Source organism: Salmo trutta, chromosome 23 (genome assembly GCF_901001165.1).
Source record: "Salmo trutta chromosome 23, fSalTru1.1, whole genome shotgun sequence".
Taxonomy (NCBI): domain Eukaryota; kingdom Metazoa; phylum Chordata; class Actinopteri; order Salmoniformes; family Salmonidae; genus Salmo; species Salmo trutta.
In genome coordinates, this window is record NC_042979.1 from 44,739,639 (window position 1) to 44,759,951 (window position 20,313).

General features: G+C 43.7%; 1 protein-coding gene across 3 annotated transcripts in view; it reads left to right on the top strand.

Annotated features, from left to right (window-relative positions):
• The first annotated feature begins 17,596 nt into the window (after positions 1-17,596).
• The window catches only part of mvb12ba (multivesicular body subunit 12Ba), a 43,279-nt gene continuing 40,562 nt past the window's right edge, over positions 17,597-20,313 (top strand). Inside the window, exon 1 of one of the 3 annotated variants that reach the window (XM_029710489.1) lies at positions 17,597-17,632. Coding sequence is in view for 1 of the 3 variants with exons in the window: in XM_029710488.1 (XP_029566348.1) it covers positions 17,814-17,864 (51 nt within the window). In the remaining 2 variants the exon portion in view is untranslated. Of the gene's footprint in view, positions 17,633-17,691; positions 17,865-18,033; positions 20,128-20,313 lie in introns of those variants that run through there. The other 2 variants (XM_029710488.1, XM_029710490.1) reach the window with 2 other exon arrangements.

Sequence of the window (20,313 nt, forward strand, 5' to 3'; positions counted from 1 at the left end):
ATTAACATAAAACATGGAGACAGGAGATCATAACCAGCCAGGAAGATTCCACGTTTGTTGCTGACCAAGCGGTCAATAAGGCTCCAGAGTAGTTCAAACCCACCTCAGCCCTTTATATCATCTCATGGGCTCCCGAGTGGAGAAGAGGTCTAAGGCACTGCATCTCAGTGCAAGAGGCGTCACTACAGTCCCTGGTTCGAATCCAGGCTGTATCACATCTGGCCGTTATTGGGAGTCCCATAGGGTGGCCCCAGCGTCGTCCGGGTTAGGGTTTGGCCGGGGTAGTCCGTCATTGTAAATAGGAATTTGTTCTTAACTGACTTGCCTAGTTAAATAAAAGGCTCTGGCATTAATATATGCCCCAAACACTGTAAACCATATTTAAAAGCTCTACTGCCAAACCAGAGATGCACGCATTGAGCTCTGGTGCCAATTATTCCTGGCCTCTTCCTGTTTCCAGAATGTGGCATCAGACTGCTCTTTACCTGTCCGTAACATCAGAGCTGAAGATGCGAGAGTTCTACTGAAAGTGGCATCAGACTGCTCTCTCTCTACCTGTCCGTAACATCAGAGCAGCAGTCAATGGGCCAAATCAGCAGCTGTCTTCAGGATGTGGGTAGACTACTTCTGCACAGGAAGGACAGTTGATAAGGGATACTTTTGTATTTCTGTCTCTTTATAACCGTCTCCTCATCCACTCTGGTGATAGATCTAAAGTACTCTCTGTTCTATTATAATGGACTTAGACAGTGTGGCGTGTTCCTATATCGTAGACAGTTTCTGAGGTGGGTATTGAGCTTCAGGGAAGATGTCAGAATTCACACAGAATTCTCGACGCCGTAATCAATCTGATGGGGAACCCCCCTAGAGTGTGGAAAATGTTCTTGACCCTACTCCTAAATTCTTAAAAAACGTCTGACTGGATAACTATGCTTTCAGTCAAGAAAACAATCACTGCCCTTCAGCAACATATCTATGATGGACTAGGTCCCGGTGCCAATGATGTCAATGAGTTGTCGCAATCAGAGCATGGAAGAACCGTGCTCCTGCTGATGTTTCCTGGTGTGATGGGGAGGCGGTGAACGGAGATGGTGGAGACTAGATTGGTGAGCCAGTAACGGGAGGGTTGCCTGTTCAAAGCCCAGACCTTTCGGAGATGAGCTGTGTGGAGTTTTCAGGGAGTTGGGTACTATTTCATCAGAATAACAAGTATGTTATCTCAGTATAACTGATATACACTGAGTGTACAAAATATTAAGAACAGCTGCTCTTTCCATGACAGACTGACCAGGTGAATCCAGGTGAAAGCTATAATCCCTTATTGTTGTCACTTGTTAAATCCACTTCAATCAGTGTAGATTAAGGGAAGCAGACAGGTTAAATAAGGATTTTTAAGCCTTGAGACAACTGAAACATGGATTGTGTATGTGTGCCATTCAGAGAGTGAATGGACAAGACAAAATATTTAAGTACCTTTGAACAGGGTATGGTAGTAGGTGACAGGAGCACCGGTTTGAGTGTGTCAAGAACTGCAACGCTGCTGGGTTTTCCACGCTTAACAGTTTCCCGTGAGTATTAAGAATGGTCCACCACCCAAAGGACATCCAGCCAACTTGACAACTGTGGAAATAATTAGAGTTATGGAAGGTGCTTCTAGTGTTTGGTATACTCAGTGTATAAATAACTATCCCATTTCAATGCAAGGTGCTTAACATTGTGGACTTTTATTTTATTTATATCAGTAAAAAACACAGGATGCCTGGTACTGTCTCCTCCATGGGTTGAGGTAGTACTGTCTCCTCCATGGGTTGAGGTAGAATACCTGGTACTGTCTCCTCCATGGGTTGAGGTAGTACTGTCTCCTCCATGGGTTGAGGTAGTACTGTCTCCTCCATGGGTTGAGGTAGGATACGTGGTACTGTCTCCTCCGTGGGTTGAGGTAGAATACGTGGTACTGTCTCCTCCATGGGTTGAGGTAGAATACGTGGTACTGTCTCCTCCGTGGGTTGAGGTAGGATACGTGGTACTGTCTCCTCCATGGGTTGAGGTAGAATACGTGGTACTGTCTCCTCCCTGAATTGAGGTAGGACACGTGGTAGTGTCTCATCCATGGGTTGAGGTAGTACTGTCTCCTCCCTGGGTTGAGGTAGTACTGTCTCCTCCATGGGTTGAGGTAGGATACGTGGTAGTGTCTCCTCCATGGGTTGAGGTAGAATACGTGGTACTGTCTCCTCCGTGGGTTGAGGTAGTACTGTCTCCTCCATGGGTTGAGGTAGAATACGTGGTACTGTCTCCTCCATGGGTTGAGGTAGGATACGTAGTACTGTCTCCTCCATGGGTTGAGGTAGGATACGTAGTACTGTCTCCTCCGTGGGTTGAGGTAGGATACGTGGTACTGTCTCCTCCGTGGGTTGAGGTAGAATACGTGGTACTGTCTCCTCCGTGGGTTGAGGTAGGATACGTGGTACTGTCTCCTCCATGGGTTGAGGTAGGATACGTGGTACTGTCTCCTCCATGGGTTGAGGTAGAATACGTGGTACTGTCTCCTCCGTGGGTTGAGGTAGGATACGTTGAGGTAGTACTGTCTCCTCCATGGGTTGAGGTAGAATACGTGGTACTGTCTCCTCCATGGGTTGAGGTAGAATACGTGGTACTGTCTCCTCCATGGGTTGAGGTAGAATACGTGGTACTGTCTCCTCCATGGGTTGAGGTAGGATACGTTGAGGTAGTACTGTCTCCTCCATGGGTTGAGGTAGAATACGTGGTACTGTCTCCTCCATGGGTTGAGGTAGGATACGTTGAGGTAGTACTGTCTCCTCCATGGGTTGAGGTAGAATACGTGGTACTGTCTCCTCCATGGGTTGAGGTAGAATATGTGGTCCTGTCTCCTCCGTGGGTTGAGGTAGTACTGTCTCCTCCATGGGTTGAGGTAGTACTGTCTCCTCCATGGGTTGAGGTAGGATACGTGGTACTGTCTCCTCCATGGGTTGAGGTAGGATACGTGGTACTGTCTCCTCCATGGGTTGAGGTAGTACTGTCTCCTCCGTGGGTTGAGGTAGGATACGTGGTACTGTCTACTTTGGGAAAGAGGATATAATGAGTTGATGACATCATCCATTTCAGAAGATAGCATATGGCACCTGTCCTAAAGACATTGATTAGTGATTAGTTTAATGTTCATTATAGAACTCCACTTCACCTACATGTATTGAATGTTTCCCAAGCCACTCATATAGGGAGCATGAGCAGGAATACATTGTATTTGCAGATGGCATGATATTGTTTGCAAGTCTATCATAATCAAAAAACAACAACAACAAAATGGAAGTAGATTGTTGTTTATATCTCACTGCTGGGGGGTTGAGGGTATGATACACCAGACAAGCTATAATTTACCTTCATTAATGAACGTTACAATTCTACTCTAAGTACGGACCGTCTCCATAAAGTTAGGACATTTTGAAAGCTGCTACACATGGTAATTTTTCAAACCGTTGCATACAGACAGAAAACGAGTAGGCGGGGACAGAACACAGATGACACGCATACGAGCGCTGTGACAAACGTATGCGACAAGATAATAAAGTGACAAAATGATTCCGTGTCGGACACACTTACCAGAGCAGAAAGCGTCTGGAGGGAAGGAAGACATCTCGAGTCATCTATCATCCTTAAACACAGAAGCCTCGAAAGGTGGAAAAATAAATGATGATAAATGTGCAGATACATTTAGTCAATACCTGAGTTTCTATTCTTCGCCCCAACTCAGTTTTTTTATTTTTTTTATTCCAAGTTACTCTGTTCAAGCTAATGCACTTGGATTTAATCAAGGGTCTTGTCTTCGTCTTTGTGGGAGTCTTTATATATAGTTTTAGTCATTCATTTTAGTTAAGCTCATTGGTGAAACCCACACTGTGACTGAAATGACAATGAGAATCTGATGGGTTCTACACTGCAGGCTCTGTCACCGAGACAAATCACCCAGGGCTCTTTTACATGTCTTGCGTCTCCATTACACTCAAACGCATCTTCAAAATGGCAGAGATAGGGCCTCTCTACTTACTGTATGTTCCAGCAAACAATGCCATCAATTATTTCACTGCCTCGTTTTGAATACAAGAACACAAGGACTTTTGTTTAATGTGTGTGTGTGTGTGTGTGTGTGTGTGTGTGTGTGTGTGTGTGTGCGTGCGTGCGTGCGTGCGTGCGTGCGTGCGTGCGTGTGTGAGAGAGATGCTGTTATCAACAGGGCTAGAATCTTGTTAACTTAATGAGTAAACAAATAGAAACAGCATGGTTTTCTGTCATCAGGTTCATTCTTCAGATTCATGGTCTTTAACCCTTTTATTGTCATGGTTCACCAGTATCAGAGCTGTTGAGAAAGTCAAGCAGGTTATCAAGACTATAATGTTAATAAGTCTGGGTTGTGTTCAATAGGGCACCCTGTAGCAAAACGCTTTGCATCTTGACCATGTTCTGTTATAATTTCCACCCGGCACAGCCAGAAGAGGACTGGCCACCCCTCATAGCCTGGTTCCTCTCTAGGTTTCTTCCTAGGTTTTTGGCCTTTCTCAGGAGTTTTTCCTAGGGAGTTTTTCCTAGCCACCGTGCTTCTTTCACATGCATTGCTTGCTGTTTGGGGTTTTAGGCTGGGTTTCTGTACAGCACTTTGAGATTTCAGCTGATGTACGAAGGGCTATATAAATAAATTTGATTTGATTTGATTCAATAGAAAACACATCTGTGTTCTTATTTGACAAGGTCAGGTAGTACCTCGCGGTTTAACTTTCTTCCTAATGAATACTACCCTGGTGTGCCATATCACCATATCTCTAAAATATGTTGAGCCTATGTTTTCCCAGCATGCATAGGGCTTTTCATAACACATTTGACAGGGGCTGGAGGTGTTTATCACCGGGTCGACATTACGTAGCTTGTCAACATTTCTGCTCATGCCAATATACTTAAACCCCATACACTCAGGCCTAGAGTTAGCATTATGGATTTGTAACTACGTCCCTTAAACCCCCCCCCCCCCTACACACACACACACACACACACACACACACACACACACACACACACACACACACACACACACACACACACACACACACACACACACACACACAATTATATTGAATGCAACTCAGACCATGAAAACAATTGAAATAGAGAGCTATGGAAGACCGAGAGACTGGGCTCATTAGAGAGAGGAGAAAGGGCCATATTGTTATACGACTGCCCCGTCATAAAAAAAAAGACAACAGCAGACACAGCTGTGCTACTATTCATCTCAAGAGCTGGCGCGCACATCTGGGGCCAGATACTTAGCGCAATTATTTATGATTCCCTGGCTGATTGAAAAATCCCTGTGCCAGGCGGTAACTGATGGTGCCGCTAATGTCATTATGGGGAGATTATGATGCCCGTGTGGTGCAGCAGATGGTGGCACTCACCGCCACTGAGAGGTGGGGGGGGGGGGGGGCAGAGGGCTCAACTAGGGCACCATGGCAATGCCAGCCAGTCAAAAGATACTAGACGGGTGAGTGCGTGAGCGAGCGAGCGAGCGTCCGTGTGTGTTTTCACGCGCGCACACACACACACACACACACACACACACACACACGACCAAAAGTATGTGGACACCTGCTTGTCGAACATCTCATTTCAAAATCATGGGCATTAATATGGAGCTGGTCCCCCCCCCCCCCCTTGCTGCTATAACAGCCTCCACTCTTCTGGGAAGGCTTTCCACTAGATGTTGGAACATTGCTGCAGGGACAGCCACAAGAGCATTAGTGAGGTCGGGCACCTGTGTTGGACGATTAGGCCTGGCTCGCAGTAGGCGTTTCAATTCATCCCAAAGGTATTTGATGGGTTTGAGGTCAGGGCTCTGTACAGGCCAGTCAAGTTCTTCCACACCAATCTCGACAAGCAATTTCTGTATGGACCTTGCATTGTGAACAGGGGCATTGTCATGCTGAAACAGGAAAGGGTCTTCCCCAAACTGTTGCCACAAAGTTGGAAGCACAGAATCGTCTAAGGTAATTGTATGCTGTAGTGTTAAGATTTCCCTTCACTGGAGTTAAGAGGCCTAGAATAATGATGAAAAACAGCCCTAGACCTCATCATCCACCAAACTTTACAGTTGGAAATATGCATTCAGGCAGATTTGTCCGTTGGATTGCTAGATGGTGAAGAGTGATTCATCATTCCAGAGAACGCGTTTCCACTGCTCCAGAGTCCAATGGCGGGCACCATTCCAGCCGACACTTGGCATTGCGCATGGTAATCTTAGGCTTGTGTGCTGCTGCTCGGCCATGGAAACACATTTCATGAAGCTCCCGACGAACAGTTGTGGTGACATTGCTTCCAGAGGCAGTTTGGAACTCAGTAGTGAGTGTTGCAACTGAGAACAGATGATTTTTATGCGTTACGGCACTCAGCGGGTCCCATTCTGTGAGCTTGTGTGGCCTACCACTTCACGGCTGAGCCGCTGTTGCTCCTAGACGTTTCCACTTCACAATAACAGCACTTACAGTTGACCGGGGACAGCTCTAGCAGGGCAGAAATTTGACGAACTGATTTGTTGCAAAGGTGGCATCCTACGACGGTGCCACGTTGAAAGTCACTGAGCTCCTCAGTAAGGCCATTCTACTGCCAATGTTTGTCTATGAAGATCGCATGGCTGTGTACTCGATTTTATACACCTGTCAGCAACGGGTGGGGCTGAAAAAGCCGAATCCACTAATTTGAAGGGGTGTCAACATACTTTATATATATAATGTGTGTGTGTGTGTGTGTGCGCGTGTGCGTGTGCGTGCGCGTGTGCGTGTGTGTGTGTGTGCGTGCGTGCGTGTGTGTGTGCGTGTGTTTGCACCTTGGAGGTCTGTGTGGACCAGCAGATCTACCCGGCTCTTCCAGACAATGTTTCGGGATGTTACTTCAGTTCTGACACGTTGTAAAGTTGGGCGCTATCGTCATTATTTTATCCATAGTATACATTATTGTATACATTATCGTTTACATTATCGTATACATTATCGTTTGCATTATTTTATCCATAGTATACATTATCGTATACATTATCGTTTACATTATTTTATCCATAGTATACATTATCGTTTACATTATTTTATCCATAGTATACATTATCGTTTACATTATTTTATCCATACATTATTTTATCCATACATTATCATATACATTATCGTATACATTATCGTATACATTATCGCTAATGACAAAGTCAAGTGTCCCCTCAATAATTGTTTCATTTCTCCCAAGAGAAAACCAAAGTATGCTTATATATAGAGTAGTTAACAAAATGTATCTATAACAACACATTTAGCCCGTGTTTGAATCAACAAACGTGTAGATAGTAAAATGCAGCAAAATCTTAGTTGTTGTTTAAATAAAAGTACAGTACTTTAACATGCTGAGACAGAGGAGCTTCTAGCTACCCGTAATACGGGTCTGTATAAAAGCAGCAGTGTTTTAGCTTGAGACTGACTCAGAGATTAGCCACAGGCTACATTACACCAATCCTGTTAGTGCTGAATGGGATTCGAAGAATACGCCTTCTGTTGATGAGATAATCAACAGCTAGTAAAGAGATAGGAAAGGATGAGTGAAGGTTACCTGGTATTCACACCTCTCTCTTACTCCCATTCACACACACACACACACACACACACACACACACACACACACACACACACACACACACACACACACACACACACACACACACACACAATCTCAATAAAGATAAAGTATACAATAACATAATACAAGAATGTTCATAGTAGAAGGAGAGAGGGGTGGAGTCAACGTCATAGTATAGGTAGAGAGGGGGTGGAGTCAACACCATAGTATAGGTAGAGAGGGGTGGAGTCAACGTCATAGTATAGGTAGAGAGGGGGTGGAGTCAACGTCATAGTATAGGTAGAGAGGGGTGGAGTCAACGTCATAGTATAGGTAGAGAGGGGTGGAGTCAACGTCATAGTATAGGTAGAGAGGGGGTGGAGTCAACGTTATAGTATAGGTAGAGAGGGGGTGGAGTCAACGTCATAATATAGGTAGAGAGGGGGTGGAGTCAACGTCATAATATAGGTAGAAAGGGGGTGGAGTCAACACCATAGTATAGGTAGAGAGGGGGTGGAGTCAACGTCATAGTATAGGTAGAGAGGGGGTGGAGTCAACGTCATAGTAGAAGGAGAGAGGGGTGGAGTCAACACCATAGTATAGGTAGAGAGGGGTGGAGTCAACACCATAGTATAGGTAGAGAGGGGTGGAGTCAACACCATAGTATAGGTAGAGAGGGGGTGGAGTCAACGTCATAGTATAGGTAGAGAGGGGGTGGAGTCAACGTTATAGTATAGGTAGAGAGGGGGTGGAGTCAACGTCATAATATAGGTAGAGAGGGGGTGGAGTCAACGTCATAGTATAGGTAGAGAGGGGGTGGAGTCAACGTCATAATATAGGTAGAGAGGGGTGGAGTCAACGTCATAATATAGGTAGAGAGGGGGCGGAGTCAACGTCATAATATAGGTAGAGAGGGGGTGGAGTCAACGTCATAATATAGGTAGAGAGGGGTGGAGTCAACGTCATAATATAGGTAGAGAGGGGTGGAGTCAACGTCATAATATAGGTAGAGAGGGGGCGGAGTCAACGTCATAATATAGGTAGAGAGGGGGCGGAGTCAACGTCATAATATAGGTAGAGAGGGGTGGAGTCAACGTCATAATAGAAGGAGAGGGGGTGGAGTCAACGTCATAGTATAGGTAGAGAGGGGTGGAGTCAATGTCATAGTAGAAGGAGAGAGGGGGTAGAGTCAACGTCATAATATAGGTAGAGAGGGGTGGAGTCAATGTCATAGTAGAAGGAGAGAGGGGGTGGAGTCAACGTCATAATATAGGTAGAGAGGGGGCGGAGTCAACGTCATAGTAGAAGGAGAGAGGGGGTGGAGTCAACGTCATAATATAGGTAGAGAGGGGTGGAGTCAACGTCATAATATAGGTAGAGAGGGGGTGGAGTCAACACCATAGTATAGGTAGAGAGGGGTGGAGTCAACGTCATAGTATAGGTAGAGAGGGGTGGAGTCAACGTCATAATATAGGTAGAGAGGGGGTGGAGTCAACACCATAGTATAGGTAGAGAGGGGGTGGAGTCAACGTCATAGTATAGGTAGAGAGGGGTGGAGTCAACGTCATAGTATAGGTAGAGAGGGGTGGAGTCAACGTCATAATATAGGTAGAGAGGGGGTGGAGTCAACGTCATAGTATAGGTAGAGAGGGGGTGGAGTCAACACCATAGTATAGGTAGAGAGGGGTGGAGTCAACACCATAGTATAGGTAGAGAGGGGGTGGAGTCAACGTCATAGTATAGGTAGAGAGGGGTGGAGTCAACGTTATAGTATAGGTGGAGAGGGGGTGGAGTCAACGTCATAATATAGGTAGAGAGGGGGTGGAGTCAACGTCATAGTATAGGTAGAGAGGGGGTGGAGTCAACGTCATAATATAGGTAGAGAGGGGTGGAGTCAACGTCATAATATAGGTAGAGAGGGGGTGGAGTCAACGTCATAATATAGGTAGAGAGGGGGTGGAGTCAACGTCATAGTATAGGTAGAGAGGGGGTGGAGTCAACGTCATAATATAGGTAGAGAGGGGTGGAGTCAACGTCATAATATAGGTAGAGAGGGGGTGGAGACAACGTCATAGTAGAAGGAGAGAGGGGTGGAGTCAACGTCATAGTATAGGTAGAGAGGGGTGGAGTCAACGTCATAGTATAGGTAGAGAGGGGTGGAGTCAACGTCATAGTTTAGGTAGAGAGGGGGTGGAGTCAACGTCATAGTTTAGGTAGAGAGGGGGTGGAGTCAACATAATAGTATAGGTAGAGAGGGGGTGGAGTCAACCCCATAGTATAGACAGATGAAAGCATGAGGCAGGGAAATGGAAAGACATGGAGGATGGAGAGAGAAATTGATTTTTAGCCTGGGCTCAGTAAATGTGTCCTGTTGAGGGATTAGGTCTAAGTGACAAGCTAATATGGGTACCCGCATTCAGGGGTGTGTGACGGGTGTCATGATGTTTATTGTTTGGCCTACATTTCTGGATGGGGGGGGAGGGGATCATCCGTTGTGATTTGTACGTGTCAGTCTGACTCCGCTTACAGGTGCATTGTTCTCCTGACACTATACTTCTCCCTCCATTCGTTTTATTGATCATGTTTCTATCAATCATTATAAAGGGTTTTACATTCCTGAAGGGCATGCAGTGTAGATGGATTGGGACATTTATGCATTCTATACTATAGCCTACCTATTCAACCATTGTCTCAGAGTAGGATGCATACTGTTAATAGTGCTGTAATTATAACAGTACCCAGCTAGCACATTTGATTCCTTGGAAGTTGTGGGAATGTACGTTTTTGGTTTCCCATTGGTATTGGGAACGAAGCCATACGTTTTCTGACGGTTAAAACATTTTTTTTTTTTTATGTTCTGAGGATTGAGAGGGAAATTGCACCTTCTCTGGGATTGTACATTTCTAGGTTGCAGGAAGGTTCTGATAATGATTTTCTATGGTTCCCTGAAAGTTTTCCTAGGAGGTCTTTAGTAACGTTCTGAGAAAGGAAATTATAGGTTATTTGAAGGTAATTAAAATAACATTCTGAGAACATGTTTCAATAAGACTTTCTATAACACTGCTAGCTTAAAAAACACTGCTAGCTGGAAAAAGTACCCAATTGTCATACTTGAGTAAAGTAAAGATTGAAAAAGTAATTGGTTTTAAATATTTTTTATTTATTTAACTAAGCAAGTCAGTTAAGAACAAATTCTTATTTTCAATGACGACCTAGGAACAGTGGGTTAACTGCCTTGTTCAGGAGCAGAACGACAGATTTTTACCTTGTCAGGTCAGGGATTCGATCTTGCAACCTTTTGGTTACTAGTCCAATGCTCTAACCACTAACCACTACACAATTTACAAACAAAACATGTGTTTAGTGAGTCCGCCAGATCAGAGGCAGTAGGGATGACCAAGGATGTTCTCTTGATAAGTGTGTCTGTGTCATGTCTGTGTGCTGTTAGTGTTTTTGTTTTGTATTATGTTCCGTTTATTTTATTAAAACACTCACTCCCTGAACTTGCTTCCCGACTCTCATATCGTTACAGTATCTATTATTTGTTATTTGCAAACTTTGCCATTTGTAGGCCGTCGTTGTAAATAAGAATTTGTTCCTAATTTGCTAATTTTCCTAATTTGTTCCTAGCTGACCGCCACATTAGACAGCACATTACTCTCTCTGCTAGATGTGCAATTAAAGGGGAATTACACTCAAATCAAAATGTGTTAGTTTTCTACAAGACCTATAAAAAAGGTATTCTGGTGTGATTTAAGCATTTACGTGGACTCGGAACAAGTGTCATTTTGAGAGTGAAAAACAAATCTAAAACTAGAAAAAAAATTTACTGAGATTTTTTTTTGAGGGGGAAAATATAAATTATATTGACAGAACATAGTGTACTACTTTCTCTTGTACACTAAGGACCTGGGGAAGAGTTGCAGGGAGAGAAGAATGTGCCTATTTGAAAGTTAACTCACACTAGAAAAGGTTGGAGACCCCTGGCTTAGACAAACACATACATGTTTTATTGTGTCAGTGAGACTTCAAACTTCTGCTCTTCTGCTCTCTATCTATGGAATTAGTCCACTTCGCCACCAGGATGGAGTTAGCATGCCATGTTTTTTTTTTTAACAAACAACAAAGCTGTTAATTTCAGCCTATTCAAACAGACCCCATTTCAAAGCACACATTAAGATCGGGTGTGGCCAATAAGTGGGCGAGGCCAACACACTTAACAAGATAGAGGATACAGAGTGTTTTGTTGATGCTGACAACGGAAAGTTCATGTTTTAAAATAACATTAATAGAATGTTATTTGAACATTACTGTTTTCTTGTGTTTTTTTTTTTATGGAAAGTTGTCTTAAATGTTCCGAGAACATGACTTTAAATAGAACCATGAGGAAACCTGTAGAAAACGTTATGTTGAAGTACTGAAATTCCCACAGAAGAACGTTGGTTCTTAACGTTCTCTGAACAATAAGTACATTACTTTAAATAGAACAAATGACGAAATGTTAACAGGAAGGTTGTATGTAAAATAACCATAAGACAGCCACATATGTTTCTCAGAACATTATGTGCTTGCTGGGTATAGACTTGTAATAATTACTCTATTGGTAGACTAAACTACAAATTATAGAATAGCTCCATCATCATCATCATCATCATCATACCTGTGTGTGTGTGTGTGTGTGTGTGTGTGTGTGTGTGTGTGTGTTTAGGTCTAATGCATTGCATTGGTGTTGTCAGTTTGTGTTTTTCATTCAACCAACCAGTTAGTCAGCCAAGCAAGCAACCAATCAGCCAGCCAAGCAAACAAATAACTTCCTGTTAGTAGACCATTTTAGTTTGTTCTACCTTAGCTCAATATATACACGTTACTTCTTAGTCCAAGGATATTACATGTTCTGTTTAAAGGGTGAATTGGCTCTGGAAGCCAAAAACTCTATCTAAACATGAATCGATTCTCAATTGCGGTATAAATCTCTTTACTTTCATATCACATCAAAATCTGCTTAACAGTAATATAAATGCAACAATTTCAAAGATTTTACTGAGTTACGGTCAACAGACATAAATTAACTAGGCCTTAATCTATGGATTTCACATGACTGGGTAGGTGTGCAGCCATGGGTGGGCCTGGGAGGGCATAGGCCCACCCACTTAGCATCCAGGCCCAACCACTAGGGAGCCAGGCCCAGCCAATCAGAATGAGCTTTTCACCACAAAAGGGCTTTATTAAAGACAGAAATACCCTATAGAACCCCTCCTCAGATGATCCCGCAGGTGAAGAAGCCAGATGTGGAGGTCCTGGGCTGGCGTGGTTACAGGTGGTCTGCGTTTGGGAGGCATGTTGGATGTACTGTCAAATTCTCTAAAACGACAACGAAGTCAGCATATGGTAGAGAAATAAACATTAAATTCTCTGGCAAAAGCTCTGGCAGACATTCCTGCAGTAAGCATGCCAATTGCACGCTCCCTCAAAACTTGAGACATCTGTGGAATTGTGTCGTGAGACAAAACTGCACATTTTAAAGTGGCCTTTTATTGTCCCCAGCACAAGGTGCACCTGTGTAATGATCATGCTATTTAATCAGCTTCTTGATATGCCACACCTGTCAGGTGGAAGGATTATCTTAGCAAAGGAGAAATGCTCACTTATAGGGATGTAAACAAATTTGTGCACAACATTTTAGAGAAATAAGCTTTTTTGTGAATATGGAACATTTTCTGGGATATTTCATTACAGCTCATAAAACAAGGGACCAACACTTTACATGTTGCATTAATACTTTGTTAAGTAGTAGTAGTTGCAGGCAACAGTATTTTTCAGTGACAAAACATTTGTGATGTGAATCTTCCGTTTACAGACAGGTATTCGGAGACACAGATTGCTAATTAGCACAGGTAGTCCCTTCTGTCTTCCGTAAAAACAAGCGTCGTAACATGCCAATATGGCCGCGTGGGAACCCTAACCCTATGAACCAAATCAAATGTTATTGGTCACATACACATATGTAGCAGATGTTATTGCGGGTGTAGCGAAATGCTTGTGTTCCTAGCTCCAACAGTGCAACATCTACAGTAAATAATGTAATTAAGAAATATATAAATATTAGGACGAGCAATGTCGGAGTGGCACTGACTAAAATACAGTAGAATAGAATACAGGATATACATATGAGATGAGTAAAGCAGTACGTAACCAATATTAAAGTGACTAGTGTTCCATAATTAAAGTGGCCAGTGATTCTGTGTCTGTCTATAGAGCAGCAGCCTCTAAGGTGCAGGGTTGAGTAACCGGGTGCTAGCCGGCTAGTTGGCTATTTAACAGTCTGATGGCCTTGAGATAAAAGCTGTTTTTCAGTTTCTCGGTCCCAGCTTTGATGCACCTGTACTGACCTCGCCTTCTGGATGATAGCGGGGTGAACAGGCAGTGGCTCGGGTGGTTGATGTCCTTGACTATCTTTTTGGCCTTTCTCGCTGATATGAAAGAAAAGGTATGCTTCCAAAACCGTACCACAGGTGATGCATGTTAATGTTCAGATCGAGTGCCGCGGCTCTTAACAAAACGTTGGGTTATGGATGTAACCTTGGTTCTCTGAGTAATGGGTCGCCAAACAACCTATGGGAACTCCTTCCCACTGACAAGATGTGATTGAGATGCTTAATATCAAAGATGTTCACAGTCACGCCACAACCTTACTGTATCCATGTGACCTGTCACTATAAAAGGCTGTGTGGCCTGGCATACTGTCTATCACTTCACTCGATCGCCACGGAGGTGGAAGAACAACATGAAAGCTTGGCGACTTGTTACTCTTCTCAGAGAACTAAGGTTACATACGTAACCCAACGTTGTCTTTCATTCTTGTAACCAAACAACCTATGAAAGAGGTTGTTCGGACAACAGCTTGGGATAACTCACCATTTAAATCCAGTCCAGATGAGTCCCTGGGACGTCCTTGTACCCACCACAGGATGCAACAGAATATAATTACCCAAGAGAGTAACACAAATTAACACAACATTTCAACTGTGGTATACAACCGTATACACACGGCAAGCTGAAAGCTAGAACTTACAACACGAGGTGCAATGGCACCAAGAGTGGAAAGCCTTTGTATAGAACATCCATCTCACTGATGGTTGATAAGTAAGTAAGTACAAGATTCACGGTACGCTCACTTATCTGAGTTGAGAGAGTGTGCCAGAACCACAGATCCCACTAATGGTGTGAACATAACATTGAGTCTGTAGTACCTCATGAAAGTCATGGGTTTTGCCCAACTTGCAGCAGCACAGATAGAGTCCAGGGGAGGCCCCTCTGAACGAGGCCCATGAAGTGGCCATACCCCTGGTGGAGTGTGCTACCATGCCATGTGGAGTTGGTCTACCTGCTGCAGCATATGATTTTGACACTGCGTTGGTAATCCAATGTGCCAGTCTCTGCTTCAAGACAGTGCACCCTTTTGGTGTTATCCCCATGAAAACTGTTCTGTTTGACAAACAGTTCTTGTTGCAGCAAGAAAAGGCACTCAACGCCCTAACCGGGCAAGGTGTATGCAACTCAAGACTTTCCTGTGAGGAGTAGGGAGGCAAGTGAAATGTTGCTATGATTAAGGGCTTGTTAGCATGTGATGATGAAAGCACCTTACGCCGAAGGGTAGAACGCGAAACTAAAAAAACATGTATTTTTTAAGTAATCTTGTAATGTAAAACACATAAACATGAGTGAAGAAAAGACAGTATGTCACGCCACACTGCCTTTAATAGACAGGTTGGTTGTTTAGCAACAACCGACACATGCAACTATTGGGAAAAACAGATGGATGGCATTGAATGTTGACAACATGTAAAACTTGTTGTCTCTCAAATACATAGTTACAGTTGTTGGTTTGCTAGCTAGTGAATTTTTGCATGTTAGCATTGACATGAAATCAGTCAAAACACCTCATAACAAGACATGGTATCAAGAACAAGATTAAACTAGCTGAAACTAGTCACTTACGATTCCCCACATGGCAATTTCTTATCATTGTTGGTAGCTATCTGGCCATCCAGAATCACAACTCAAGCAGACTTTTGGGCTCCCGAGTGGCGCAGCGGTCTAAGGCACTCCATCTCAGTGCTAGAGGTGTCACTACAGACACCTTGGTTCGAATCCAGGCTGTATCACAACCGGCCGTGATTGGGAGTCCTATAGGGCGGCGCACAATTGGCCCAGCGTCGTCCGGTTTGGCCGGTGTAGGCCGTCATTGTAAATAAGAATTTGTTCTTAACTGACTTGCCTGGTTAAATAAAAGACTTCTGCTCCCATTGAAACTGTTCATTCATGTTTGGATATAGTAAGGTTGTGACGTGACTGTAAAGATCTTTGATATTAAGCATCTCAATCACATCATGTGAAAGGGATGTTCCCATAGGTTGTTTGGCGACCTTTTACAAAACACAGTAACTCCCCCATTCAGAAGATGCCTTTGTCCAACGACTCTTATGTGTAATGGAACTGAGTCATGATCAAAGGCTAGGTCTAACTCAGATTGTAGCTGAATATGCACATAAACGAATCATGGGGAAGGAAATGATTAGGACTCATCTCTTCAGTAGGTCCTATGACTGAGTGTAGTCTGGCCCAGGAGTGTGAAGGTGAATGGAAAGGCACTGGAGCAACGAACCGCCCCTTGCTGTCTCTGCCTGGCTGGGATTCTCTGCCTCTAACCCTATTATAGGGGCTGAGTCACTGGCTTACTGGTGCTCTTCCATGCCGTCCCTAGGAGGGCTGCGTCACTTGAGTGGGTTGAGTCACTGACGTGATCTTCCTGTCCGGGTTGGCGCCCCACCTTGGGTTGTGCCGTGGCGGAGAGCTTTGTGGGCTATACTCTGCCTTTTCTCAGGATGGTAAGTTGGTGGTTGAATATATCCCTCTAGTGGTGTGGGGGCTGTGCTTTGGCAGTATGGAGTATTTCTCCTGTCTTATCCGGTGTCCTGTGTGAATTTAAGTATGCTCTCTCTAATTCTCTCTCTCTTTCTCTCTCTCGGAGGACCTGAGCCCTAGGACCATGCCTCAGGACTACCTGGCCTGATGACTCCTTGCTGTCCCCAGTCCACCTGGCCGTGCTGCTGCTCCAGTTTCAACTGTTCTGCCTGCGGCTATGGAACACTGACCTGTTCACCGGACGTGCTACCTGTCCCAGACCTGCTGTTTTCAACTCTCTAGAGACAGCAGGAGCGGTAGAGATACTCTGAATGATCGGCTATGAAAAGCCAACTGACATTTACTCCTGAGGTCCTGACCTGTTGCACCCTCGACAACCACTGTGATTATTATTATTTGACCGTGCTGGTCATCTATGAACATTTTAACATCTTGGCCATGTTCTGTTATAATCTCCACCCGGCACAGCCAGAAGAGGACTGGCCACCCCTCATAGCCTGGTTCCTCTCTAGGTTCCTTTCTAGGGAGTTTTTCCTAGCCACCGTGCTTCTACACCTGCATTGCTTGCTGTTTTGGGTTTTAGGCTGGGTTTCTGTACAGCACTTTGTGACATCAGCTGATGTAAGAAGGGCTTTGTAAATACATTTGCTTTGATTTGATTTGGAAATTAAAAGGAAAACAATATGACGGTACATTTTTCATCAGAAGCAAAGAATTCATAGCGGGCTCATGTATAGTTCTTAACTACATGCACTGTTGATATGTCAGTCACAAAACAAAACAAAACAAACATGAGCAGGGAGGGGGGCATTACCATATCACTTCTGCCTTGGTACACTCCCTCATTCTCTCACTGCAATGTCTACAAATGGCAGCTATTAGAATCCGCTAGCTATAATCTCAGTCACCTAAATGCTCAGTAAATCAACTCGTTGGGGATTAGCTAACATCCCAGAAAGGATGCATTTCTTGCGGCTGTAACTCCGAAAAAGGGGAGAAGAGGAAAAGAAGATAAGAAGTCTAAAAAAAAAAAAATCATAATTGTTGGCCTCACTAGGTAAGAAATCGATTAGTTAGCATGCAAACTAGCTCGTTAGCTTAGCTACCAAACTAGCTAGAATCTGCTGTCCTCTCTGTGCGAAGGTTGCATCTCGCCTCTGTCGATTCTCTCTCCGCGGTGGCCTCAAACGAGACCGCGGCTTGTAGTACTACTACTAGCCCCTGCTGCTTCTGTGGTCATGAAAAGCTGTTTTTGTCTGAAAAGGAGGGACACTGTGCCGCGAGTAACAGTTAAGTCTATACGAGATTTAACGAGATGATGACACATTTGGAGTAATAGATATGGATTGTATTGTTGTTGCTCATTTCCTTTGCATAATTAACCTGCTAACGTAACTAGCTATTGATGGTGCATGCTAACTACCAAGGATTCGTTGTCTTTCTTTTTTGGAGCGAAAGATGCTAACGTTCGTTAGCTTGCTAGCTTTGTTTACTAACTCAATTGCCAGTTCTACTGTTACCATAATATGGCAAGCCGTTTTTGTTATTTAATCGACTTTAGTTACCTAGTTAAGTTAGAAATATGATTGAAACGTTAGCTAAATAGCTAGCATGCCAGAGCACTGGCTGTGTTCGTTAGCTGCCTGCCGATGTTTTGCTAACGTTAGCTATGTGGCAATGTCAAGGACTCACATAATCAGCTAGCTAGCATTCTCTTACCAACGCTAAACCAAAGAGTAACTTAGCTGCTAGTTAGTAGCGTATGTCTTTCGCACAGCAGCATATTTACTAACGTTACCTAGCTAATGAACTTAACTATTTAGTTGGAGGAAGCTAGCTAGCTAGGTTTGTAGGTAGGCTAGGTCCCAGTCAACACAGCAGGCCACTTATTTAGCTAGTTTCCTACACAGTCCATTCAGTCATACAACATTAGTATTTTTATCCAAGGAAATTGTGCTGGCTACACCCAATGGAGATATTTACTCTCATGAACACCAGGCAAGGTATTCTGCAATGTTGTGCCTATTTGTTGGCAAGAAAGTGTATATAGATTAGCTATAATGGTATTCCTTTGCATGGCATTCAGTCACTCAGAATATTGTTTAGAGGCTTCAGATAAAGTATTAAACAGCCAAGAGACGCAGGCATTTACTCTGAATAACGTGAGTCTACAGATAAGTATAAATTGCAGTTTAGTCTCAAACTCTTTGTATCAGCCACCTAACTTTAAAACAGAAATACATACTTCTTCCTATCTAGGCCTATTGAACGTGATTGTCACATTTTGTAAACAGTTTTGTAAGCATTAAAATGTAATAGCCAAATTGGAGTCATTTAATTCGCAAGTTGGTAAATTCGTTTTTGGTCTGGTTTCTGTAGTCAGTGCTTGGTGCTCTGCCAATACCAAGGCGTACAGAAGGCCAAGTTACATACTGTGGGTAGTAGTAAGCTACTGTAACTTTCTTACTATATTAATTTGTTCTGGGATGTTGTTGCTGGATTTGTTTGGCTTGAAAGGTTTGATCATCATTTGATCATCTTTACTGGGGTGTAGGTGTTAACTTGTCCTACATGAGGTAGGCAAGGCTAAATGCTTGAGAACCATCTCTGTGCAGAAAAGTAATTACAATCTGATGATGGAATTTGCTAATTTTAGCTGACACTTGTTCAGCAATTCATTGGATTTAGCCTCAGACATGGTTCTTACATGAAGGGAGAGGAAGTTGTGCGTCTGGTCTGTCATTGTCCGGGATTACAAATGGGTAAATAAACGAGTTACAAATTGAAAGACCTCAATATACAGATTTTAAACAAAGTAGCCACTACCTTCAATTAAGATGTGTTGGTAGCCTAGGCCTTTTCGTTTGGAATGCTGAGACATTTTGGTATGCCTCGCCTTCCATCTTGCGTGCGGTAGTTTTCTTTATGTTAATTTCAGTAAGATGAGAGAGGAGGACCTGGTTCTTGAGGAAGTGACCCATGATTTCACATACCTGCTTTGAGCTAAATGAGAACCTGTGTATTTAGGAAGTGACCCATGATTTCACATACCTGCTGTGGGAGCATAACATTTGGGTAGTTTCCTTTTACTACATTTGCCCAAGCAGTTGACTTAACACTTAAATTGATGTTTGTTTTGAGTTTCTCTTCAGAAAAGGGGGCAAGGAAGCCAATTGTTGGGGAAAGTCCTACTGTATTAGGGTATGTAGGCTGTTTTGTTTTCTTCGTGTGAGGACCAAAGCTAGCCTAATGCAAGCTGACTAACTTGCTACCTACTCTGTTTTAACTGTCCTTGCCCTCAAACTAATCAAGGCCTGTTAATGACACATTCCAGGCTCTCTGTCAGTGTGTCTGTGTGAGTCAAGTGTGTTCACTTGCTGTTCAGCTCATGTTACTGTAAGCAGAGATACAGCGCCTGGATGGTCTCTGCAATCTTGGCAGTCGTGTTCCTCTCTGTCTCCTTAGCAATGTCTTTTTTCACAAGAGGAATTCAGATAGGACTCTGCTCGGTGTGGACCTGCTTCGCCCCATTAGAAGCCACGCATGTGAGTGGTATGTACATAGTGAACAACAGTGTAATGTGTGGTGACCCTAGCCGGACCACCCTGCTTGTGCATGTATGGGTGAGTTGTGCATTTGCGCTTCTTGGCTAGTCCAGCGACCCACCTAATCTCTGCTGTTGACAAATGCTGGATTCCTACATGCTATACCAGGCACTATGCATTTGTTGTCGCCGTT